The 25,366-nt window shown below is 41.0% G+C and overlaps 1 protein-coding gene across 1 annotated transcript in view; it reads left to right on the top strand.

Annotated features, from left to right (window-relative positions):
* Nucleotides 1-419: 419 nt before the first annotated feature.
* SCC3 (sister-chromatid cohesion protein 3) overlaps nucleotides 420-25,366 on the top strand; it is a 38,725-nt gene continuing 13,778 nt past the window's right edge. Inside the window, exons 1-19 of the mRNA XM_087693589.1 lie at nucleotides 420-778; nucleotides 1,300-1,402; nucleotides 1,484-1,754; nucleotides 1,838-1,950; nucleotides 2,045-2,134; nucleotides 2,226-2,389; nucleotides 2,478-2,714; nucleotides 2,800-2,944; nucleotides 3,025-3,203; nucleotides 3,288-3,427; nucleotides 3,517-3,644; nucleotides 3,803-3,976; nucleotides 4,057-4,218; nucleotides 4,297-4,497; nucleotides 4,586-4,723; nucleotides 20,078-20,278; nucleotides 20,366-20,510; nucleotides 20,615-20,727; nucleotides 21,336-21,479. Coding sequence (XP_087549715.1) covers nucleotides 720-778; nucleotides 1,300-1,402; nucleotides 1,484-1,754; nucleotides 1,838-1,950; nucleotides 2,045-2,134; nucleotides 2,226-2,389; nucleotides 2,478-2,714; nucleotides 2,800-2,944; nucleotides 3,025-3,203; nucleotides 3,288-3,427; nucleotides 3,517-3,644; nucleotides 3,803-3,976; nucleotides 4,057-4,218; nucleotides 4,297-4,497; nucleotides 4,586-4,723; nucleotides 20,078-20,278; nucleotides 20,366-20,510; nucleotides 20,615-20,727; nucleotides 21,336-21,479 — 2,907 coding nt within the window. The 5' untranslated portion in view covers nucleotides 420-719. The remainder of the gene's footprint in view (nucleotides 779-1,299; nucleotides 1,403-1,483; nucleotides 1,755-1,837; nucleotides 1,951-2,044; nucleotides 2,135-2,225; nucleotides 2,390-2,477; nucleotides 2,715-2,799; nucleotides 2,945-3,024; nucleotides 3,204-3,287; nucleotides 3,428-3,516; nucleotides 3,645-3,802; nucleotides 3,977-4,056; nucleotides 4,219-4,296; nucleotides 4,498-4,585; nucleotides 4,724-20,077; nucleotides 20,279-20,365; nucleotides 20,511-20,614; nucleotides 20,728-21,335; nucleotides 21,480-25,366) is intronic.

Raw genomic sequence — 25,366 nt, 5'->3', positions numbered from 1 at the left:
CAATTTCCTCCGCATCCTTGCCATGAAATTGTAACTTGTAGTGCTTAGCACCTCGTCGCATGATGACTTGCATTGTCGTCATGTATCTTGTAATCAAGTAATCTTGTATTTTTTTTCGTAATTAATACAATTACCTTTTACGAAAAAAAAGAGAGAGAGAGAGAGGCAGAGCTTAGTTGGTTAAGTTGGATTGGTGCATCCCCCATGATGATTCAAGTGTAAGTGTTACAAAAGCGAGAATCGAACTCACATTAGTGCGTTCATAAAAATAAGTGGCTTAACACCAAGGTAGCCACTTCATTACACGGGGAGAGACAGAGATAGGAGGTCCCAAAAATTCCGAATTTCCTCCCTAGAACTGAGGAAGAAAGAGAGTGAGAGAGAGCGGGGGAGGGGGGGGCCGGGGACCCCCGGGGGCCTTGTGCTAGGACGCCAGTTAGAGGTGTCACGTCCGATTGGCGTTAACGTTGAAGATTAGATAGGCGCTGACGGCCTAATGTAGAAAGGGCAGCTTCTTTAAGAAGACAGCCCCCTCCCGCCCGCGGTCGCGACCGAAAAACAAAGATCCGAGTAATCGAAGCACAAACCGAGGGACGCTCACCGAAGGAGGACAGATGCTATTGTGGAGGGAATGATCGGGTGGATGCAGAAGCAGAAATCATAGCTTAGGCACAAATCGTCAAGGCAGTGCTTTCCTGCGTGAGAATTCTAAGAGGAAAATGGAGGCGACGCCTGCTTCTACGCGAAAGTACCACCGGAGAGCTACTCCCGTTCACAGGTAATCCTGACATGCAATTGGTCTGTAGATGACCTGCAACCTGCGGATTTCTCGATGATAGCATGAACTGTGTGCGTTGATATTTGATAATCTTTGTCATTATGACTCTACGGTTGTGGTTGATGGATACTGTGGCAGACAAGTTTGCTGCAGTTGACTTTTCTGTAGCATTATAAGTTGAGCTGTCACAATTAGGTGCATTCCGTAGTCCGATAATGCCTCGCTTATGTTATAGAATTGATTTACAGCTGTCGTGCACTCTCAAAATTTCGGTCAAAGTTCATAGATGTCCGTGTTGTCTCACGAAAGTCATAAGCTCTGCTGTTCTATTTAACTTGCGAGTGTTAATACAACTGTGCTCGAATTCAACTGCTTAGCTCCATAAGCGCATTTATCACAGTTGAACAGTATTCATGCTAGGAACATGTGTTGTTGAAATGCAGTGGTACATCCGTGCCATTTTGTGTTCTCTGTTGGCTTGAGAAGTATCAATCTAATTTCTTTTTTGGTTTACATGATAGCATGCTGGAGGCTGGTGGAGATGATCTAGATGTTGGTGGCAAAGAAGGTATAGAAGGATCATCAAGAAAGAGAGTCACAATACAGGAATCAGTACAGACTCGAGTAAGTGCCTTAAAATTTTAAATCGAGGAATTGCACTTGAATTGTTGTGACTGGATGTCTAGAATTGATTCTTTTGTACAGAAAAGAGCGAAAAGCACATTAGTACAACCACAAAATTTGGCAGGCCATCAAACTGCTGATGAAGAAGGACAGGCATCACCTTTGTCTGCACCCTCCAGCTTGGCCCACAAGAATACTAGGTCAACTGAAACAGTGACCCCTCAACTAGATGCTGCAAAGGAAAATATGGCCAGGGCTCTTGGTGGCAAAAAGAAAGAGACTGGTTATAAGCGGAAAAGGCAGTCAGTTTCGTTTGAAGATTCTGATGCAGGGATCGAGCAAAGTATTGCAGGTTTTATAAGCTACTCTTTAGAGCATGTAGTTTGATGTTGAATTGGTAACTGTCATTTGCCTAAGTTAGTTTATGGTAAACAGTAATTATCAAACACCACCCAAAGCTGGTTCGACTAGCTGCAAAAGCTTGGGTTGAACGATATGAAAAGGATCAAAATGCAGCACTGGTTGAGCTCTTAAATAGCCTTTTTGAGGTCTGCTTTGTTATCCCCTTTTAATGTTCTCTTTTCTCACAAGGACAATTATTGTTGACTTGCTATGCAATATAATGCATCATTTGAGATGCAGGTTTGTGGGGTTGATTACACAATGGATGAACGTCTTGATGAAACTGATGTAGATGATGTAGTGCTCCAAGTCGTACGGCGAGCTGAAGAAGTATCCTACTTGCCGTGACTAGTTTAGTTAACTGAGATTCTATATATTCCATGAACTGCGATCACTTTGTCTTTCTTTATAAATTCAACAGGGCCCTCTAGAAGATTATCTTGGTTCAAAGCAGAGAGATTTGCGCTCTTTTAAAGATAATCTTATCATGTTCTGGGATAGCCTTGTACTTGAGTGTCAAAATGGACCTTTATTTGATCGCATCCTACTGGATAAGTGCATGGACTATGTCATAGCCCTTTCATGGTACGGTTTTCAGCACATGGTGCATATTATTGCTGCAAACTGCTTTACTTCATTTGATGCAATGCGGCTCATAAATGTCCCGTTACAGCACGCCACCAAGGGTTTTTCGACAAATCACAACACTTGTTGGCCTTCAATTAGTCACATCACTTGTCACTGTGGCGAAGACTCTAGGCCAGTCCAGGGAGACTGCTCAACGACAGTTAAATGCTGAAAAAAGAAAGAAGAAAGATGGTCCTCGTATTGAGTCGCTAAACAGGGCTCTATCTGAGACACACGAGAAGATAACAATGGCTGAGGAGATGATGCGCAAAATTTTCACAGGGTAAAATCTTTAGTGTGCTGCTTTTAAGTAAGCTGCAGTTGTATGCTCTGACTATCGCCTGCTCATGAGAGCTTGATGTTTGCAGACTGTTTATGCATCGGTATCGTGATGTGGATCCTGAGATCAGGATGGCATGTATTCGGGCCATTGGTTCATGGATTGTTTGTTATCCATCGCTTTTCTTGCAAGACTTGTATCTGAAATATATAGGATGGACCTTGAATGACAAGGTAAGGTAGCTGGTTTTCTGTTATTTATCTTCTTATCAATATGTTCTGTTTCATGCTAAGTGAAAATTTGGCTATTGTAGAATCCAGCTGTTCGGAAAACCTCTATTCGAGCCCTTCAAGATCTGTATGAAGTGGATGATAATGTACCTTCCTTGGGTCTGTTCACCGAACGTTTCTGTAGTCGAATGATTGAACTAGCAGATGACATAGATGTTTCAGTTGCTGTAAGTGCTATTGGTCTTCTCAAACATCTTCTAAGGTACAACATATGGGAATTCTGAAATTTACAAATTACGGCATTTAAAGTGTATGATGCAGACTAACATCTTGTGAATCACCTCAGACATCAATTACTTGGGGATGAGGACCTTGGTCCGTTGTATGACTTGCTGATAGATGAGTCTCCTCTCATACGTCATGCTGTTGGCGATTTAGTGTATGACCATCTCATAGCCCAAAAATTCAGCAGCGCACAACCCAATGGTACTGTGAGTCAGGATTTAGACATGTGCACTCAAGTACGAGTTGAAGTTGATGTTGTAGTTTGTATAACATTATTCAAGTGCTGGCAGTATCCGAGAGTGAGGGTTCGGAAGTGCAGCTGAGTAGGCTTTTGCAGATTCTAAGAGAGTTCTCATCGGATCCAATTCTCAGTGATTATGTTATTGATGCCGTATGGGAGGAAATGAAGGCAATGAAAGTATGTAACTCTTTGTTTTCCTGGCTTAGCAGACTCTCTCTTTTTGGACAAAGAAGTACTTTTATTAGTGTATCTCATGTGTAATTGTTTGTCTAAGCATATTTTTGGACAATGGTGCTGTTAGGGGTCAAACTTAAATTGAAAGTGTTCTTGAACAGGACTGGAAATGCATAACATCTATGCTGGTGGATGAGAATCCCAAGCTAGAGCTGACTGATCAAGATGCTACACATCTGGTTAGAGTTTTGTGTGCATCTGCTAAGAAATCCGTGGGTGAAAAGATAGTCCCTTCAGCTGATACTAAGAAATCTGCACTTACAAAAGCTCAAAGGGTGAGGATCATCTCTCAGTAGTCGTGCTGTCCACATAGTTTCCTAAAGTTAATATTTATTTTTAAATCCTGAATGTGCAGGAAAGCCTGGAGAACAATAAAAAAGAGTTAACTACTGCTTTGATGAAAACTCTGCCGAAGCTTTTCAGGAAGTATCTTGCTGACAAGGCTAAGATACCCTACATTGTGGAACTTGTCATGTACATGGATCTTGAACTTTACAATTTGAAGCGCCAAGAACAAGTAAACTCAAGCTACCAGTTTATTGGATGAGATAGCAGGCCCTTCACAGCATTTGATAGTCAAATGTTCTTTTTACAGACCTTTGCACAAGTGCTGCAGCTTTTGAAAGAGTCATTTTTTAAACATGGCGAAGAGAATGCCCTTAGGGCTTGTGTAAAGGCATTGGCTTTTTGTGGGAATGAAAGTCGTGCTGATCTTCAGGATTCCGCTCAACAAACAGTGAAGCTGTTGGAAGATGAGCTTGTGCAAAAACTAAGATTAGCTATCGATCAAGCGGGGGTATCTTGTTGTCAAGCAGGATTAATGGATTATGTCAGCCTTACAGTGTTCATGGCTAAATCATTTACAGTCCTCATTGTTTGCTTAGGTATCGGATGATGATTATTCGTTGACAGTCAACTTGCGGCGTCTTCATCAGCTACAGTTAAACAGAGCAGTTCCAAGTGAGAGTTTGTTTGCAGACTTGCTAGGTCTGCTGGAAAATTTTAGCAATCTTGATGATGAGGTGGGCATTTCCTCTATTATTTGGTTCAAGTCTCGCATTTTGATTTAGGATAACTTTTGGCAGAACAAAGATTTGATTGTTTATTTGCTGATTTGGCTTTTGCATCCACTGAATTTATAACGATTTCAAGATTATGAAATCATATCTGCCCCCACCTCCTGTTTCCCTGTCTTTTCTTTTTCTAGCCTGGTTGTTTTAGTTCTTGTCGCTAATGTGTTTGTCCTTGTTCGATGATTTTTCTGTTTTCCTTTTTCCTTTTTCCTCAAGTGATACTTCTTTATTGGCTTTCTTGCAATAACACAAAATGGCAGGAAAGTAGTGAATGCCATTTTTAAGGAGCATATGTGGTAATTTGGACTTCTATTTGCTTGATCCTGTCTGTAGTGGTGAATTTGAGAGTGCGTACACATCTGAAACTGAAAAGTAGTTACAATTTGTTGCATGGAGAAGCTAGATGGGCAGTATGAATCTCTGAGTGAACTGAATTACTTTGCTTTTTTCAGTTTGCTTCTAAGCACACACTTAGCATAGCAAAACTGAAACAAAATGAGTAGTGTGTCTGCATCAGCATAGCATAGCACAAGTTCCACGGTGGTTGGCCTCAATGTGGCAATTGGCATGGTAGTCAGGCCTTTGACCAGCAGGCATCCCAACAGCTACAGCTGCTGATGTGGCAGAGTCTCACCGAGTGGCAATCTTAGGCTATATAAGGACATTGAACAAACTCTGGTTTCCTTTTCTTAATGTTCAGCATGTGTTTCAGGTTCAAAATGCAGGAGATCAGTTTCTATTCAGATCCCCAACTTTCAGTTTCTTCTGCTGTCCTGCTGTTGATGGACCTGAACCAGAAATTTGATAGTATATTTACCCCTTATTTTCTTAGCCCTAACCAGGGACCGAGAAGTTGTGTCAGAAAGTGGAAACACTGAACTTGAGGAACAGGCTTCTACCAGCTATCCTACCTTAAAAATTCACTTCCAGAGGCGGTAGAAAGTTTCTCAAATAAAGATAGACAGATCCACCATACCTTGCAGAAGCCAATGATGTGGAGGCTTCCACATGCCTGCTGGTGTGAGTAACTCTAGTTAGTAATAGGAGGTGGATGAGCTATTACTTGCTGCTGATGTTGCCCAGTGGTTTGCAAATTTTAGGTAGTCTACTTAATTCAGGCCGAACTGAATAAGTATGAGCAAAAGGGAGAATATGGGGTGTGTAAGTAGGCTCTTTCAGAATACAGCCTGGAAACAGTACTATCTAAGGTTACACTGTAGATTATTAACTGTATGTTGCACGGGCATCAATTATTTGTGCAAACATTACCTTGGGCTTTGAGTTATGGCGACAAATACCTATTCATGTCATATTGGGGTGTGGTATTTGTATTCTGATGTGTGGTTTTGAGACCCACCATGACCAAGGATATAGAGAAATCATCTTTTGTAAAGATGATATGATAGAGATGCAACCTGGTTGAATGAGTCTGAGTTAATGATGCCATGGGCCATGGCTTTGGTCATACCATACAGTGATGCAACACAATGTTGCTGGTGCCTAGTATGAGCCACTAGGCACACAGGTGATGTTGGATACAGAGATAAGATTGGATGGTTGAGTGACTGCATGATGGGCATGGATGAGTTGGGATAGTGGAACTGGCTGATGGTACTGGTTGGAGACTACCAACACCAACAGCTCGGTGGTTTGGTCCTATAGTGATCGTTTTGTGAAGCTAAACACAGTAAACCTTAATTAGCTTATTAAACCATCTCAAAACTCAAATGCACCCAAGGGTGTTTTAGTGTTCCATAAGCGAACCTCCCACTTTTTGGTTGGTTCCTCATCTATTAATAGAGTGTGTGCTAGGTCACTTGCATCCCCATCTATCCCTAGCTCATCATACGTGGTTGCTAGCTGTTGCTATTGCTGCCCACTCATTCCTCGTCATCTCTAGTCGTCGTCGTGATCATTTGAAGGCAGCCCACAATTGGGTTTGGTTCTAGCTGTTGTTGCCATCACTCAAGCCCTCTATTCGAGAATTGCAGTCCTTGTTCGAGTGTTCTTAGCACTGCTGCCTTGATCATTACAACTTGGTGGATTGCTGCCTTTTCATCCTTATAGGCTGCCTTGCTGTTTTTTGTTGTTTGGAGCACTTTTCAGCATTGGCCCAATTTGCATTTGCATCAGTAGTAGGCCATTTTTACTTTTTCAGCACTTTTCTTCATTAGCCTTTGCTCTGACTGATGGTTATTGTACTTGGGATCCATCCTTAGTGGATGACACACATTGTCAACACCTCTCTTAGCTTGCTCCCATGAGAAGCACTAGCTGTTTGGACAATTCTTTCCTTGAGCATTGCTAAAGGCGGCCTCAGTTAGGGGCCTTTAAAGCCAGGAGCCGCCAACGGTGCACTAAGGAGTCGATGGGTGTAGTAGTAAAGACTACCTAGCATAGCACATGGGCGGAGAGAATGGCTTGCTGCAGGCAGTGGCCTACATAAAGGAAGGGAGCAAATCATTGTTGTTGTTTGAGCATATGCATAGCCCTAGAGGTCAAGTATCAAAGGGTTCTTTTGCTCCATGCCATATCCTTCTTGAGTCCTTTCTGCTAGTCTTTCTTGACTGGCATCTTGAGTGCTCTCTAACAACAGAGCTTATATTGTACTATCCACAGTTATTGGATTCTACAGTAGTACTGCCTTGGTCTTGTATCCCTGCAATTGTTTAGTACCTTTTGTTCCCCTGCAAACCCTATTGTATCTCCATATGTTAGTATTTGAGTTCACTATGTTTTAGTTGTGGTTGTACACCCTATGTTTTCTTTCGTAAATCCTAGCATATCTCCTTATGGCATCATAGTCGGTGTTGTTCTAATGAGTTACCTAAGGTGATGGTGGAGTGCTTGGTTTGTTTTTGGTTACTTTGTATGTCATGTGCTAGGTCATGATGGCTTTAGATCTCTTTATCTTAGAATCCTCTAACGCTTTCTTAAGCCACTCTTGCAATGGAGGTGCTATTGAGGTGTTATGATCTTGATCTGGAGGAAAATACTCCATCATCTTTATCTACTAACCTTTTAGGGATCATTCACCAAAGCCCAATTCTTCTTCTTCTCATATTCCTTTACAAGGTGCATCTTAGTTGGGGCACTCCACTAATGAGATTGATCATCTCTTGATTAACAAAGAGCTATCCACTCGACATACAATTAGAAATTCAGATTCATCAAAATCAAGTCTAGTGGTAGTTTGTGGGACCCATTTTTGTACGATCTTGATTATGTCTATATTACTCCTTTTGTTATATAGTAAGTCACCATGGAGACCCTGAGTTGTACTAGTATGGATTAGAAGAACACTATGTGATCACAGATGTTCCACAAGGTAATCCTTTATCTTTTGTTTCATTTGAGTATGAGTTTGGTTCTTTACATTTACCCTCCCATTTATTGCCCTTCCTTCTATCACTTTACCTTTAGATTAATCCACCTTAAATCTAGAATCCTACTTTAGGCCTACCATAGGTTATCTAGTCTTAGCTGACATTATCTTTGGTGCACATTTAGGCTTTAGGCCATGATCCTTCCTTAGACACTTAGAGGTATATCATTTTGCACCATGGTGCTTTGTTGCTAGGAAAGCTACCCTCGTACTATGCACCTCTTCCATATCTGCAAGTGTGTTGCTTTGTTCTCTAGTTTGGTTGTGTGGGGAATCCCCCTCCAATACAATGCACCTCACTCTCTGTTTGCTCAAATGCATGGATCTCCCTCTTGTATTGATGAGTCACTTTCTTCATTGAAGAAAACAGGGAGTGGAAATGAATTACCTACACATTTAGACCCAATCCCACCTCCTTGATTGATTTTAAACTATAGACCATGCTTTAATGCCAATGCTTGGTCTTTTTCATTGAAAGAAAAAGAGATGAAAAAGAGAGTGGTAAAGTTCAATCATCACAAAGATCCTTCTAGCATTACTTTCATGAAAATAATAGGTTTTTGTACTTGTTGCCGGAAACTTGACCATGTAGATAACAAGTGTCATTCAAAGGCCAAGGGTGTTAGATCCACATCCAAAATCATACTGATTACAACTACATGTGTTCTACCCATAACAAAGCCGAATCCAATCCCAATTTCATCACCAACCTCATTTCTTGCAAGCTCTATCACCACCATACCTCCATATCCTTCTTTACTATTCCTATGAAGAAAATTGCTAGGGTTTACATTGAGGAAACACAGAGTGTACAACCATGACATAAACACAAAGAGAGAGACACAGACACAGAAAGCAAAACTCAATCGCTAAACACAAAACTCAAAAGTCAAACACAAACAAAAGAAGGGAGAGAAGAACACAACTCTGAAGTGAATGAATACTGCAAATGAATGTAAGTGTACAAATACTCAAGGGCAGAGCAGTGTGTTGGAGAGTGACGTCCGCCGGAGATGGATCCAAAGTCTATGACCACCAGTCAAACAGTGAAGAGAGAGGAATCTGCAAAATGTTGACACTAGAGGTTGTTGGAGACAGAGGTGATATATGTAGATGGGTGTGGTGATGTCAGGCGACTCCTGATGAGTGCAAATGCAAGCAAGACGATGTCGCCAGATGGAGGAGCAACTACACTGTCGCCAGGCTGATGGAGGCCCAAACGCAGGCACCTAAAGGGTGTGGAGACTGATGCTTGGCTGATGAAGATCAAATGCAAGCACCAGATGATGGTGGAGAGGCTGGTGACGGCAGCTGGAGGCCAAACGCAGCCTAGAAGAAGATGCCAAATAGTGGGCAATAGCTAGAAGAAGGCGCTAGGGCATTGCAAGGCTGGAGGGGTTGCCATGTGTGAGTTGACTGGTGGTTGCAATCTGCAAAAACGAGATGGATTGAATGGAGGGCAGCATACCTATTTATAGAAAGTTTTGGTGCTCGTAAGTTAGGTTGTGCTTATGGGATATAGAAACTCTCTAGGAACACATTTATGTTAAAAGAACAAGTTTGATTCATTAATTAAGTACTTTTTGGGGCTGTTTAAGTAAAGCTAATGCATTTTTAGCTCGACAATTCCTTCATCATTGACACCCTTGTGGGTGACTATTTACATGCTTTGCATTTTGCTATTTGTGGCCCAACCATATCTCTTTTTCCTCAAGTTGACAAGCTCTCTTTGTCTGATGCCTTAGCCTCTTTGGGATAGCCCTTTGGACTCTCGAGCTAAGATAAACATTGTCTCTATATTCTTCGTAGGTTTTTGGGCAATTGATGTGCACCCATTGACCGATGCCCTAGCTGCTTTGGGATGGGATGTCTTGGGGTACATATGGGGTGAGCTACACTTGTAGTCCCTTTTTGGTGGTTGTCTCGGGCTTGAGAGGGGGTGTTAAGTTTAAAAAGGTGCATTACACATGGAACCTTCATTAGCTCATTGAATATCCAAAATCTCAAATGCACTCAAGTATGTTTCATTGTCCCATGAGCAAACTTCTCACCTTTTGGTTGGTTTCTCATCTATAAATAAAGAATGTGAAAGGTCACTCACATCCCAATCTATCCTTTGTCATCTCTAGCGGCTATTATAATCATCCATGCCTGTCCATGCTTGCATTTGGTTTCTCTTGGTATCACCAGCTCTCCAACCTTCTATTTGACTATTGCAAGTGTTCCTACTTGGTGGACTGCTGTGTTTTCATCCCTATAGGTTGCCTTGTTATTGTTGGTTATTGCACTCTCGATCCGTCTTTTAGTGGATGAGACACATGGACATCTCCCTTAGCCCGCTCCCACAAGAGCCACTATGAAACCAACCTTCCCTCCGTGAATGGGTGGTAAATCCTTGATTACAACTTAATTACAGCAGCAAACAATAAATACAAATCTGAAAATACGAATTTACCTACTGATCTTGGACAATGCATATCCGATTGGCCCCAAAAAGTGGCACCCCTTCCGGTATTTCTTTAGCTTTATTGAAGAAGTTGATTTACAATGGGATTCTCCCGATCTCCTTCGCAATCTAAACTCCCCTTGCTGTCCAAAGTGACTAGGAAGTCTTCAATGTGTTTTGCCCCTTGATTCGGGCACTTAATTGGCCTTCACCCACTTCATAGACGATGGAAATGCCCCAAATTCAATGGCTAGCTAGTTTTCCACCCGAATTTAGCTGAAATTCAGCTTCAACCCTAAAAAATCCAAGTCTTGGAGCTTTCAATTTTTGGCACGCTTTGCGAGGCTGTTGCTAAACTCTATTTTTTGCTGTAAATTAGGGTTTACAGCAAAGAAATTTGCAATTTCTCAGTCTCCAAGGGTCCAAATGCTGAGATCTTTGGAACAAGGCTGTTTTGTGATTGGGAGATGAAAGAGAAAGTTGTAGAGAGAGAATTCAGAGTTTTGTCGCTAAGAATGACTGAAAATTAGTCAAATGCAGCTGTTGCCCTGCCACAACAGCATTAAATGTTGTCATCTACAACTGAGACATCCATATAGCTGTCACCTTGTACCTAGATGCAATTGCCCAGTTGTGGAGGGCCTGAATCTGCAATCGCCTCCTCTGCTGTAACAGAATCTAAGAGATTTAGTCAGAAGGCCGACCGGATGGTTTGATGTATATATTCTTCACAGAGAGAGTTCTAAGCCGACTTGATGGTCTGATTTAAAATATTTACTTAATTCAATTACCTTCACAAAAAAAGGAGAGAGCTGTTGCAAGTACACAACTTTCAGCTTGATGTGATAGTTTGTGATGAAAGTATATGTGATAGGGTTTGAATATATAGGCTGAGGTACCTACAACTTTGACCCTTATTAAATACTAAGTGGTGTAAAAGGTGTTCACACCTAAATACGTACTTTTACACATAATAATATGTGTTCACACATGGGGATAAATTAATCTAACAAATCTTCCCTTTGGGTCATGGATGGCTAAACTTGTGACAAAATATACGAGAAAGGAAAAATTGGAGGTCTTTCCTTGAAGAGGCAACGTGTAATCCTATACAATGATTCTGGAAAGGAGATATATAAGTGAGAGAGATGCACTATGAGGAAGATTTTGACATGTCTACGGAAAAGCTCAAGGACCCAAAGTAAGGCATAGAGGTGTGTGTGCATGGTTCAGAGGCTGATCAAAAGCCAGTGTGGCTTAGAGGCATTGGGCACATCAACAGAGGTCAAATACATGGGTATAGTTTTCGGGATGAACTCGGAGGTCATGCGGTAAGTGTTACAACTCCCCTTGAAATATAGCTTCTAATAGAACTATTAAAAAAAGTACAAATCTTTTTGGATAAAAAGCGAGGCAATGTATCACATTGAGTAAGTTTTTGGAAAGGCCTTAACACATGCATGGGCATGGTTAGTGTCTAATTTTTTAACACATTTATTTATTTATTTAGGATTTGATTCAAAAGGCATACTGATAGGCTTTATTATTGGCAAGAGAAGATGACTTTCCATGCGCCTTCTCACATGAGTATGAGCTGGATCTTCGTTTTCCAGATGGTAAAGTTGATGCCTAAGAATTTTTCAATTGTGATGCCATATCTCGATATCCCGATGGTAGATGCCATGTGGAGATCTTGAATTGATAAAGGATGAGATTTTGATGAAGGAATTTGAAGAAAGCAAATTCCAATTTTTATCGAGTACATGAGTAGCTGGATCTTTGTTTTCCAAATGGTAAAGGCGACGCTTAAGAATTTTTAGTGATACCATATCTCGACATCCCGATGGTAGATGCCATGTGGAGAGCTTGAATTGAGAAAGGATGAGATTTTGATGAAGGAATTTGAAGAAAGCAGATCCCAATTTTTATCGAGTAAATGATGGGAAATTTTGATAAAAATTAAATATCCCCAATTTCATGTGAATTGCCTCGAACAAGCCAATATTTCAATTTAATTAATTAAATTTGAAGCATTTAATTTTGGGCATAACTTCATATATTGAGCCATGTCAGTGATGGGATCGGAGCTATTGTTGATGTGGAGCTGAGATGTGGCATCGTGCAAGTCAAATAATGCAGTAGATTGCCGTCCTGGTTAGATCATGGATGGCGTTGAATGATTGACAAGAGGCGACGCCTAGCACTGGAAGCCGAAGTGATGGGCATAGCCACAACAGAAGTGATGTTGATGGGCAGACAGATTGGAAGGCGCACATCGGTAGGTTGTGGCAAAGAGAAAGTCAACAGGTAGGTTAGCGTGGCAGAGAGGGAGTCGATAGGCAGGTCGTGCTTCTTCTTCTTCTTCTTTTTCTTCTTGCTGAACTCAAGTGTTCAGTAGTATCTCTGGTACTTGTTTCTACTTCTTCAAGCCATACTTCGCAATAGTAGCATGCTTCTTGGATTCTCGCACTTTGATACCACTATTGGGCAAGGAGCTCATGAAGATGCGAACCAGTAGGCTATGGAGGGTGAAACTCCATGGTGGGGAGAGAGAGAGAGAGAGAGAGAGAGAGAGAGAGAGAGAGAGAGAGAGAGAGAGTACCAACAAGCTGAATAGATTGATATGGTAGTTTATGATGAAAGTACAAGTGATAGGGCATGAATATATAGACTGAGATATCTACCGACACCTTTACCCTTATTAAATGCTAAGTGGTGTAAAAGGTTAACACACCTAAGCGCACACTTTTACACACAATAATGTGTGTTCACACATGAGGATAAATTAATCTAACATTCCCTTGAACATTTTGTATATTTTCATTCATTATTTCGTTATCTTTATTTTGTGTTTTTGCATTTTAATGTTTTTGCGTTTTGACATTTTTGCGTTGGTGTTTTGAGTTCCCTATGTTTCAGTCATGGTTGTATGCTTTGTGTTTTCCTTTTGAAAACCCTTTATATCTTTACAACGGCAACTTGGGTTTGGGTTGGAATGTGGTAGTTATCATGTAAAGAAATGGTAGGGCCTATAGTGGAGACAACAAAGAATGAATGAATGATGACCGGAAACAAACTATGATACAATGGTCTTAGGCCTCATGTCTCTAGGATCAGGGCTATGAGGTAAGCCATGGAATTGGTGATAATGGATTCGCTCGAGATGATTGCATTATCCAGGCTAATTGAGGTGGCAGCATTTGTAAAAGGAAGGTGCACTCTAGAGGGAGTGAAATGCAATCCTTCGAGTAGGGGATGTTGAAGAAGGCATCGGATGAATGTGGATAGTAGTAAAGAGAGCAAAGCACATTCCTCAATACTTGATGGTGAAGAAGAAATGATCTCCTAGGGAAGTGAATGGAAAACACATATATTTGCTGATGGGAAAAGCCTCTAGGAGGGTGGATGAGCGCACCTGAATGTAAGTTATTGCCTCAGAAGATGCAATTGCAAGAATGTAGGTAATTTGGTCAGCAGCTTGACACACAATACTTGAAGATGGCCATTTGCTTTAGAATGGCTGGTGGCTGTTGGATGGGCCTCCTCTTGTACGGGTGGCAGCATGGGCTAATTGGGCAGCAGCATATTGTTAGCTTTAGTGGAAAGCCAGGCACTCCAAAGGCAAGTACGATATTGGTTGATGGAGAGGGAGACACTAGGGAAGAGGACTAAACCAAGAATCATTTGTGTGTGTGAGAGAGAGTGGGACGCCCACAAGTTACAACATGCCCTATTATAGGGGATTTTGGGTATTTGTCATATGGTGCACAAATATAACCTTTTAACATAAATAAAGCTTTTTGGGGTTGTTTTTAAGGAGAAAGATTAGGCATTGATGCATGACCATTGAATGTTAATGCAACATTAATTTTGATGTCCAAGGCAATAAATAGAGTAGGATCCCTCATCAAGAACAATTATGTGGCAAGGGTGCTGTTAATAACCCTCCACATAGTGGACTGGAGTGTCGCTCCATGAATGGGTTACGTAGGGTCCAGGTGGTCTAGGTATGTCTGTGAGTCATTGAAATTGAAGGTGCAACTACCAAGGCATGGTTGAAAATCCAAGGCCCTATCCTAGGTATAACATTTAGGCCCTAGATGTTAGTGTTGAATTGAGTTGATGAAGAAGGCGAAGGCTTGTCACAATGGTGTGCGAGTGTTTGTGCATGAGGACGTGAAATTTTGAGATGCTTTAATATTGCTGATAACATTCGATTAAGGTACTAATTAAATGTGCGAGGTTGTTTAGCACATGTGATGCACATGGTAGTTATTTCATAGTAGGAGGCCAATAATCTCGAGGATGTAGTGGGTGTCAAAGACAAAAGTTGTGATAAGTTATGCCAACTGAGTTTTGGTGGTTAGTTGACTAGCACTAATTAACACATTTTATTTTGGGCAAGGTCAGAAGTGTTGAAATTAATTTTAAGGATTATTTAATTTTGAAAATTAGTTAAATGGTTGGATAATACTGAAAAATGGGTTTAAAGGTTGTCGCTTTGGCAAAAATGCTCATGCAAATTGAGAAAACGTTTCTGGGGTCTAGGTCTTAGCCATTCATTCGGTTTATAGCCTAGGGAAGAGAGAGAGAGAGAGAGAGAGAGAGAGAGAGAGAGAGAGAGAGTTGTGGTCCATTTTTTGATCAAAGAACATTAATTCGCTGTAGAGGACAACCATTTGAGGGCCGCAGTAGGCAAGAGACAATAGGGAGACACCTTTTAGGGGCTAGCAAGAGCATTGTTGATCAGGTGACAGCATTTTGGAGGTGCTTGGCAGTAGATGACTACATTAAATGCAGGCAGGAGCAGGCAACACACAGATTTTAGGGTTTTCTCATGAAGGAAATCAGATTTCTCTCTCATCTTGGCTTTCTCTCACCTTCTCCAAACCTTACTTGAGATCTCGGCATTTCTTTGCCATTCTCAAAAGAACTCAACCATTTTTGGTGGACAATAGAAGGATTTCTGCTATATACCCTAAATTTTTGTAGAAATTAGGGTTTAGTGGCTACCTTGGGACCCGTGCACTTAGAAGAAAGCAATGTCTACTGAAATCTGCAGGGTTTCAGATGCCTAGCTGTCCATTGTAAATTCGGGGCAGCATTTGGCCAGTTGGGGTCCAACTTAGAGCAAGTCCTAGGTGAAATTCAAGGGGCATTTGACTCAATTTGTTTGCTAATTGTTAGATCAACAAGGGGCTTTTGGATTAGCCAAGGAGATTGTGGAATCTCGGGTTGTAATACATCCATTGGTAATTGAAGTTAAAGAAATACCGAAAGGGGTACGAGTTTTGGGGCTTGTGGGGTGTCTACTGTCTAAAATTATTATGGTAAATTCTGCATTTCAATTTATGTTTATTTATAGATTGTTGTAATTAAGGGCTTGATCAAGGAATTACCATCCTTTCCAAGAAGGAATGCTGGTTTTAGTTTGCATGTGGAGGGAGCAAAATCTAGTCCTTCAATGAACGATCACTATGGATCGTAATCCCCTATGAAGCCTCCCTTGAAGGTTGGAGGATATCCAAAAACTCATGAATGACAACCTCTAAATAAGAGGGAATATCCCATAGTTGCACTCGTACGTAGTACGAATTGGTTCGTACTATACAGTTCGTACCGTACTGTACAAATTCGTACAAAAAAACAAGGTTTTTTTTTGTGTGGGTGTGGTTGTTGTTGTTGTTGGTGGTTTGGTTTGTTGATTGTTGTTGTTGTTGTGGTGGTGGTGATTTTGTAGCCTTGATTGATCAACCAAGAAAGGGGGTGGAAGCTTGATTAGACTCCTCATACATGTTTTGTTATGATTTATCCTAGAGCCAAAGGCTATACATAAGGTATTCAAGCAGTTTCAAACGTTTCTAATTGATGTCCCATCATTTTTCACAATATGTTAGTGTCATCAATAAATAAATTCAGCATCATTTGAGAATCATCAAGTAGCTTAATCCTATTGATTTTACCTTTGTTCAGCTCATTTTGCACCACCCAACCCAAAGCATTAGTATACATTGCTAATAAAACTAGGCCAGAGGATAGCTTGGCCTAATGTACCTTCTGAGAGTACACGAATTAGTGAATGTACCATCGATAGCTGCTTTAACCTTAGCAATGCCAAACAAAACCATAACAAAATTCATAAATCTTTTACCAAAACCTTTGGTGGTTTGTTTGGTAATTGTTGGTCTCACAGGTCATTTTGGCCTCTTGTAGACGTTAATAAAGCATCTCATGTCATTTCATCTCTCTCTCTTTCTCTCTCTCAACCTTCTCTCTCTCAAGCATACATGCCTCTTATTTGTATGATCATTCATGTATGATGTATCCACTCCTATGTATGTACTTGTAAGTTGTAGCGCATGTTGCGCATGCGGCATATGCCATAGAGGTTTTGGCATTTATCCTCAAGTATTCATCTATACTCCAATAGCATTGCTGTTTAGACTCTTAACATCTGTTCTATCATCTATAGTTCAAAATAATGAAGTTATATATTTGTTGTACTAATATCGTACCGTACCTTATAAAATCTTAAGGTACCATTTAGTACCGTATTTTATCGTATTGTACCGTACCGTACTTTTCGTACCTGACAACTATGGAATATCCACCAAGAGAGTCAAAGGTATTTGGATTAAATGCAGTTGGGGAGATAGCGAAACTTAATCCTTTTGAGTAGGTACCAGAGATGGCCTCTTGATGCTAAGTATAAGAGGGATGGGAAGGAAGGGTATCTCACAAATGATACCCTTGGGCTTGTCGTGGAATTTATATCGGTGGAGTCGTACGAGGGAGTGGGAATGTGCGGATGACAATCTCTATCTATCTATGGAGCAAATCGAGGAGCCAAAGTTGTCAAACAACCATTGTCTCTCTCTTGATGTAGTAGACTGTGGAATTGAGGGTTTTGGTAGCCATTGAACTTGAAAATAAGTAGAAGAATCCTCAATAGCTCGTTGCGACAATCTCTAGGAGGGTTTATTGCCTTGTGACACCTCATGGTGTCCAAGTACTGAAAGTGTAAACGCCCCGAACAATGTAGTATGCTTAACAATTATGATATTCGCTTGTTTTCGAGATTTAATATAAAAGAGAATGAACACTTAAAGCTGAAAATGAAAATTACTCACAAAATTATAGCCATGAAAATGTAAAAGTAATGGAGACAAGATTGAGGGTTGAAGATGGGTAATCCTCCCCCCCCCCGCCCGAAGGAATGTATTTCTGCTCAACCCAAGTCCCTTAGGGAAGAGCTCAGTTATAATCAACCTGAGAGTGAGGAGAAATAATTCTCTCTCTCACAAGATTATGCAAAGATGTACAAACACACATGCATTATCTATTATGCAATGATAAGAACTGATTTCTTTACAGTATGAGAGAAGAAAGAGGGGAAATCAGCCTTTCTTCATCGTTGATTAGCAGTACATGGATAGGGCTTGCTTCTTGTTGCTAAAATGGAAGAAAGAGCTCGAGAAGGAGGTGCTGTAATGAATTTACAGGCTTGCTGTCCTGTAAAACAACAGTGATAGAAGAGGGAATATGGAGGAATTTGATAATGGAGAAGTGGGGGATGATGATGGGGATGGATAGGGCCAGTTTTTGGCTATCTGTGGGTGCTGTACATGAGTTTACAGCAAAGAAAAATGATGCTAAATGAAGAAAAACGAGCTCTTATTTATAGGAGAGGGAAGAGCTAGTACAAAAGGGGAAAGTGGAGTAGCACAAGACAAATGTTCAGCCATATGTCATGAGATGTGACAAGTGGTGGGACACTTGGAAACTTGTGTGACAAGTGTCTTGACACTTGTCTCTTCTCTATGGCCTTCCTTTTTGGGTTGAATATTGTCAAGAATAGAAACAACCAAATTTAGTAAGCACAGTCAGAGTACAGAATTTACTATTTTTAGAATGACATCCCTATTTTTCAGGACTAGCATTTTTAGGCTAATTCGAGGCTTCTAAAATTTAGGGACCTCTTAAAATTTAGGGACCCCCCCAATATGGGTGTCATATGAAAGCTTTTTTCATGTACATCGCAAAAACGGTATCAGAATCTTCATGTGACTTTCCTATGCAAAGAAATGTGCATTTCAAGCTTTCAGCCCACACATGCACATTGTACAAGCATTTCATGATCATGCCATCTTGTTGATTGTAACTGTCTTTTCTGGCGGATCTAGCCCACACTTCAAGGCATCAATCCTTTCTGTGTGCGAGTCTAACCCTGATATGCGTTAGTTCTGGTCACAGGCGCCCAATCGGGCCATGTAGGTGGAAGTGTGAACTATCTTTTCTCTAACCCATCGCGTGGGTCCACCATAACCTGTGACCACTCATCAGTGGCCAGCTCCAATGCACTTTTCTTTATATCTAATTAGTGCAAAGGAAACAAATTTAATAAATCATTATATAGACAAATTAATGAAAAAGGATACAAGTTCTGTTTCTATAGAGTTGTGACAGAAAGGGCTTTAGTGTGTATTGCGTTTTCTCGCCTTGAGCGGAATGTTCATCACCTGAAACACAGCAGTTGAAGATGAGCGACTGCTCTTCAAGGGATGGCAGCTGCTGGGCGGACCTCTAGCATGGGTGTCAGCGTGGGTGGACTGGATGGCGGCAGATTGGCAGCCTCCATGGCAAGCAGCTGCTCCAAAAAGCAGGTAAAAACTTGGTTGATGGAGATGGGAACACCTGGAGAAGAGAGTGAACAGAGAAAGATCTGCAGGAGAGAGAGTGGGATGCCCACAACACGTCCTTTTATAGGGAGTCTTTGGCATTTGTCCTACTTGGCATAAGTACTGATTTTGACGTAAATGAAGCTTTTCATGACAATTCAATTTTCAACGCAAGCCTTGATTGTGGTGTCTCAACACAGCCCTGTTGCAAAGGTGGCTTCCTTTGCTTTGTCCAAGGGCAGTCTGACATTTAGTGGAGGTGGGGCAACACACAGTGAGAAAACTAATGCAGAAGAGAGTAGCCATAAAAGCCATGTAAAAATAAATGAGGACAAGCAGCAGCTGGCAGGCTGAAAAGGAAACGGAAGGGCTGAGATAAGGCTCAAAGAGGCAATGGAGGGAAGTGGGAAGCTGCTCGAGTGGTTTTGGAAGCAAGGGAGTGAATTGGGGTCCTATGGGCAGTCAATAGTTGCTTGTAAACTTGTATTTAGATGAATTGATCTGAATCTACAAAGGTTCCGGGTACCGGTGGTGATAAAGATGGTTTCAAAAGTTAATCTTTGTAGACCTTTTTTATAGTATTTTAGTAAATTTACTAGGGACAATGGTGCCAACTCCTGTGGAAAAGAGGATTTTTTTTCCCCAAGAAAACATTGATGTAAGATGGAATAGCACAGTTTTACTTTCCCTGCACCAGCATGCGTGAGTTATTAAACATGGTTCTGTTGAGATCAATTGATTTCTTGCAATGCCTGCTGTAACTGAAATTCTCTCTCTTTACTGGTATGTTTCAGGTCATACAGCTGACACTACTGAACACGTTCTTGCATGTAGTGTGGTCTCTAAAGTTAATAGACCCTGAAAATCCAGATGAAAGTAGCATGTCCTCTTTGACATCTAAGCGTGATAGCCTGTTAAGACAGTTAGAAATTTTTGCAGACTGTGTTCTCCAAGGCTTTAGTCAGGGCAATGCCAGAAGCCTCTTATGCTGTACGGTAAGCTTTCTCACAAAGATTGTTGTAAGTTGGCTTCTGGTATACTTAAAACCATTCTAACCAAGCATTCAAACATGTTGGTACCAGATATGTGTTATTCTGTCAGACGTGTGGAGCTTTTTCAGTCAAGCAAAGTTATCAGGAACTAAACTGCAACCACTGGGCTTTGCACCCAGTATGGAAGCCCTGGAAAGGTTCTGGAAGTTATGTGAATACAGGCTTAATGCTGCAGGTTATAATCAACAGTGATTTAGAAAAAAAGATTTTCCTTTCTCTTTTTTGGTTGTTGCTGTGTTCAGATGATCAAAGTCTGACTTGTTCTACTTTCAAATTTAGATGATGATGATGAAGAAGAGGATGTCACAGATGAGCATTTGGACTATCTCAACCAGAAAGATGTGATAATGTCTGCTGCAGCGAAGTTGATTGCCCATGATCTTGTACCGAAGGTAACTACGTTTGCAGAACTGCTCTAGATGTGTGTCTTGAATCACATCGATAAATTGGGTTCTTTCTGGATTTTGAACACCTTTAAGCAGGTAGTTTCAGAGTTAATCAGTTTCTATTCATAAGCTTCAGTTTGCATCCATAAGCTTCTATCGTCACAGCATAAAAACTGAAGGGGAGAAGATTATTGTTTTTGGGTATTTTGTGTGCAAAGTCAATGAGGAAATTGACGAAAGAGGACTCCGTTTAGCTTTAAGCTACATACATGGCAAACCTTGGTTAAAGTTAGCAATAAGTCTATGAAGGCTTTACATATGAAGATGGTAAGCCTTGCAGTCCTTTGTGAAAGATTCCTGAAATTGAAGCTTGTTAACAAGATTATCTTTGCTTGTACCTTAATATGTTGCTGGCTGTTGAGGTAGATGTCTAAGGTAACATTTTTCCTGGTTCTAAATATTTTATGCCTATCAAAAATGATTAGTTAAGAGTGGCTATGAGGATCTATCACTTGGTGGGTCTGTTTTGTGTAATGCTGACCTCCTAACATGTTAGTCTTCTCTATATGTTGGCTGGAGACACTAAACATCATTCCATTGTGTTCATGTTTCAGGATTTTTTAGGGCCGGAGATAGTTTCACACTTCGTGTTACATGGCAAGACTGTAGCTGAAACTGTTAAGCATATGCTAACCGTTTTAAAGAAGACTATGAAAAATTCAGAGCTGTCAAACTTATACCTGGATGCCATTAAACGGGTAAATGCTATTTTTGAACTAGAATCATGGTCTACTGTATGCATGTTGAGTTCACTGTTTTTAAACTGAAGAAAATATTTTTTTGTCTGAGTTATAGGTGGCGTGCCATTCCTATGAACTTGGAATTTTCAAACTAATAGTTCTATAAATATTATCACAACTGCACTGTGTTTGCAAATGTGATTTCTTAGTCAACCTGAAGGCATAGCAGGCTAGTAGGAGTGGAATAGATATGTACTAGGTGTTTAACAAGATTTTTATTTGCAGTACATTCTAAGAAGTCAGCCTCTGAGACATGTGAAGGGAGTGTTCTCACATACATTTCTTTGTAAATTCAAGGCGTTGGTAGTCATGAGCCTCTGAGATATTTTAAGGGAGTGTTCTCACATACATTTCTTTGGAAATTCAAAGTGTTGGTAGTCATGAGCCTCTTTCGCAAAAACAGAGGTGCTATTTGAGTTTAGAAGCAGAGATGTAGTAAATATGCTTATGATGATGTCGCAGCAGTCAAGATGATGTGACACACGAAAATCTCAAAAATTTCTCTTTTTGAGCTGATCAATAGTGACTGTAACCATTTCCCCCTGTTTGACAGCATTCAAGTTGCTAGTTTGAAAGTTAGGTGGATGAAATCCTATTTTGAAGGTAGGTGGCACTGAGATGGCATCACATCATTCATGGATATGTCAAAGAAAGTAGCCAGCTCAACTATCTGGCTATAAAAAAGTGCCACACACACACACACACACACACACACACACACACACACACACACTGTAATATCATTGGGGATCTAGGGCCAGAAGCAAATCATGGTTGCTGTGTCAAATTCTGCTGCTATTGCTGCAGGTTGCCTGCTTAATCCCAAAGCATTGCATCATGAATTAAGCTTCCTAAATTGTGCAAAGCCTAGGATGTACAATCTTAACCAGTCAATGGTTAATACTGTGTGCACCATATTCACACCGGAGTATTGTATCATATGACTGAGTTAAGGTCCCTGAAGTGTGCAAAGCCTAGGATGTGTAATCTTATCTTGTCACCGATTAATGTTGTCCCTGTTGTGGTGCATTTACACCTGAACCATTCCACATTGTACTTTTTATGCAGTGTTTTTGTGATTACAATGTGAGGTCCTTATGCTAGCTTTCAACTGTGGTATCAGAGCTGACACTAAGAATTCCATATTTTCATCTTGTGCTGGGAGGCAATTTATGCTTTAAGCCTTCTCTCTCTATGGCATTCATTAGAGGAAGCTTGTGGACATTGGATAAAGGGAGCAAGCTGAATGGTGAAAACTATCTGGCTTGAAAGTTGAAAGTGTGTGATTGAACCAATCTTGATTGCAAATGACCTCCTCATCTAGAACCTGATGCAATCACAACTGTTGTAGAGGAGTGAAATATCAAGGAGACCCACTATTATGCAATTCTTATCGACTTTCTACGAAGCAAAATTGATGAGCAGTTTGCTGTTGGTAGCAAGTCAAAATCATTTTGGGATGTGCGGTATGAGAGACAATCTTAGGAAAGGCAAACACTCTTGCAGATTCAATACAATGAAACATATATATGATAATCTACGTGAACAGCTCGGACACGTTTGTAGATAAGGTGGTTGCTATTGGTAAAGTGCATGAACTTGGACAAGTAACAGAACCACACCTTGAATTATAGTGGACAAGACACTGGGACTGTGTAACACACCGAAACATCAGCAGTAATTTTCACCAAGGATGGCAGCAACTGGGTTGAGATGATCTGATGCAAAAACCAGCAGTATGTAGGCTCAGCTCACACAGGGTTGCAAGGCAGAAGACTGCTGCACACAAGTCAAAACACAGTAGTAGCGTTTTGGCTGTTTGTAACTGCCGCAGACTGACCAACAAGCAAGATGAGATGATGGCTGGGTAAACTCAGCAGCTTTGGGCCTGTTTTGGGTGCCAGTCTGCCATAAACAGCAGGCACAGATACTTGGACAGTGCAGCAGGTGCCGGGCAGCCATATGCTTGAACACACACACACACACACACACACACATTTGGGGCTGATAAAAAGGTGTAGTCATGCTCAGCAACCACAATCACACAATCAACCATTATTGGATTAGACAAGGACTATCTATTTATTGTAATGTGCCCGCCTATTGGTTGTCCAAGCACGTTTTTAGCGGTCCATTGAGAGACGAATCTAAGTGACGCCACCCGACACTCTCATGGAATGTCACGGGGTTTGTCGCCTAGGGTTTCTCAAGTCCACCTCGCAACGGAATGTTTACGGCCAAACCCACTAGGATCGACTTGAACTTGAGTCCCTAGTAGCCAAGGTCTCCTGACAGCTTTCTAGTGTCGGTTTCGGACATCTTACTTTGAGTAGAGATAACCAAGCCGAAGCAGACCCATGCCACACTTGGTTCAAAGAGAATGGGAAATGAGAGGGATGCGGCGCTCCACCTCTTTGCCCACAGGGCATAGTTCCATTCCGGTCCCCTAAAACGGTATGAGTCGGGATTCTAGCCTAACGATTTCTAAGCGTCGGTTGTCAGTAATACCTTGTGAGAAGCCTCCCAGTTCTTTGGGACCACCTTGCCATAGGACAGACTCGTCGGGGGTTCTGCCCTCCTGCTTCACTCACTTGGCGTACTTTAGTTGTCTAATTAGTCCTATCACTTTTAAGTGTGACATGTAAAAACAGCTTCCTTAATTAACCTTTTTAGAGGACAGGGTTCGTTCACGTAATCTTATGGCATTGACACGAAAACAAATTCGAACAATTTTCCTGGAAGTTCTTAATATTAGCAAATTGTCAGAGTTACAAGTCTTGTTCAAAAGGGACAATATTTGCAATCTGTAAGGATGCACTTTATTTCCACCAAGTTTCCGCCTTGCACTAGTAACAAGGGCTCTCGAAAATCTATTCCGAGTCATGCTGATCGTTTGAGTAGGGCCCAGAGGCAAGGAATTTACAACTAGAGCCCCCCCTTGCATCCAAGCGTCCTCCTACATTCAAACCAATCTGCGGAGAGACCTCTCGTGGCAAGTTTAGTCCATGTTCCTGTCACGGCTATTTAGAACCCCCTTGGCTAGGGTTGGCGGCCAGCTGGGGGTGGTTTCGTGTGTCCTCCAAAAGTTCAACTTGATTCACTATACTCATTATGAGTTTGGGGTTACACAATCTCTTTTTTTGTTTTTTAATTTAGAAACAGTGCTTCTAAATTTACAAGCACAAACAAATGTGCAGGTGAGTGCTCGAGACATCTACTAAGGTGGGGTCCCTCTCTCGACCCTAACATTTGTCCTTCTTAACTTAGCGGAAATTTCCAATATCCTCCTAAGGATAGGGAATTTCTTCATTCCATCCCCCTATGAAGTAACAATAGATTGGCTTAATTTATTCAAAACCCTAAATAAGTTAAGTTGAGCCCATCCTTGCGTGTATAGGGTTCATTTTTATTTAACGGCTCTTGAACAAATTTTAGTATTTCGTAAGCGCAGTTTATGGTTATCTTCAAGATGAATCCCTAGCAGCGCAACTAAAACTGATCATGATGCCAGGCAATTTGAAGGCATATCTTTTCTAGACAATACAATGTTGCAATGCAGGCCTTTGCTTTTAGGAGTTCATTTCAACATGCTTATGCAAAACACGAATAGAGACTTGTAATTTTTTTTTCCCTTTTTGGGTGGAGGACGTGGATTTATCAGTCCTAAGGCAAAAGCGAACACACCCCTTTGAAGGTTTATAGGGGCCTAGTACCTATTTTAATCTTGCAATAGCCTAGATATACTTAAACGTCATCGTAGCAATTCAGGAATTTCATGTACTTGATTCAAAGCGTCACTTCTACCTTTCCAATTTTACAAGTTTTGTGATGCAAAGAAAAGGTAC

The sequence above is a fragment of the Lygodium microphyllum genome, chromosome 2 (assembly GCF_053477565.2).
Source record: "Lygodium microphyllum isolate KBCC chromosome 2, Lygodium_microphyllum_v1.1.10, whole genome shotgun sequence".
In the NCBI taxonomy this organism is placed as follows: Eukaryota; Viridiplantae; Streptophyta; class Polypodiopsida; order Schizaeales; family Lygodiaceae; genus Lygodium; species Lygodium microphyllum.
This window is presented reverse-complemented; position numbering and strand designations above follow the sequence as displayed.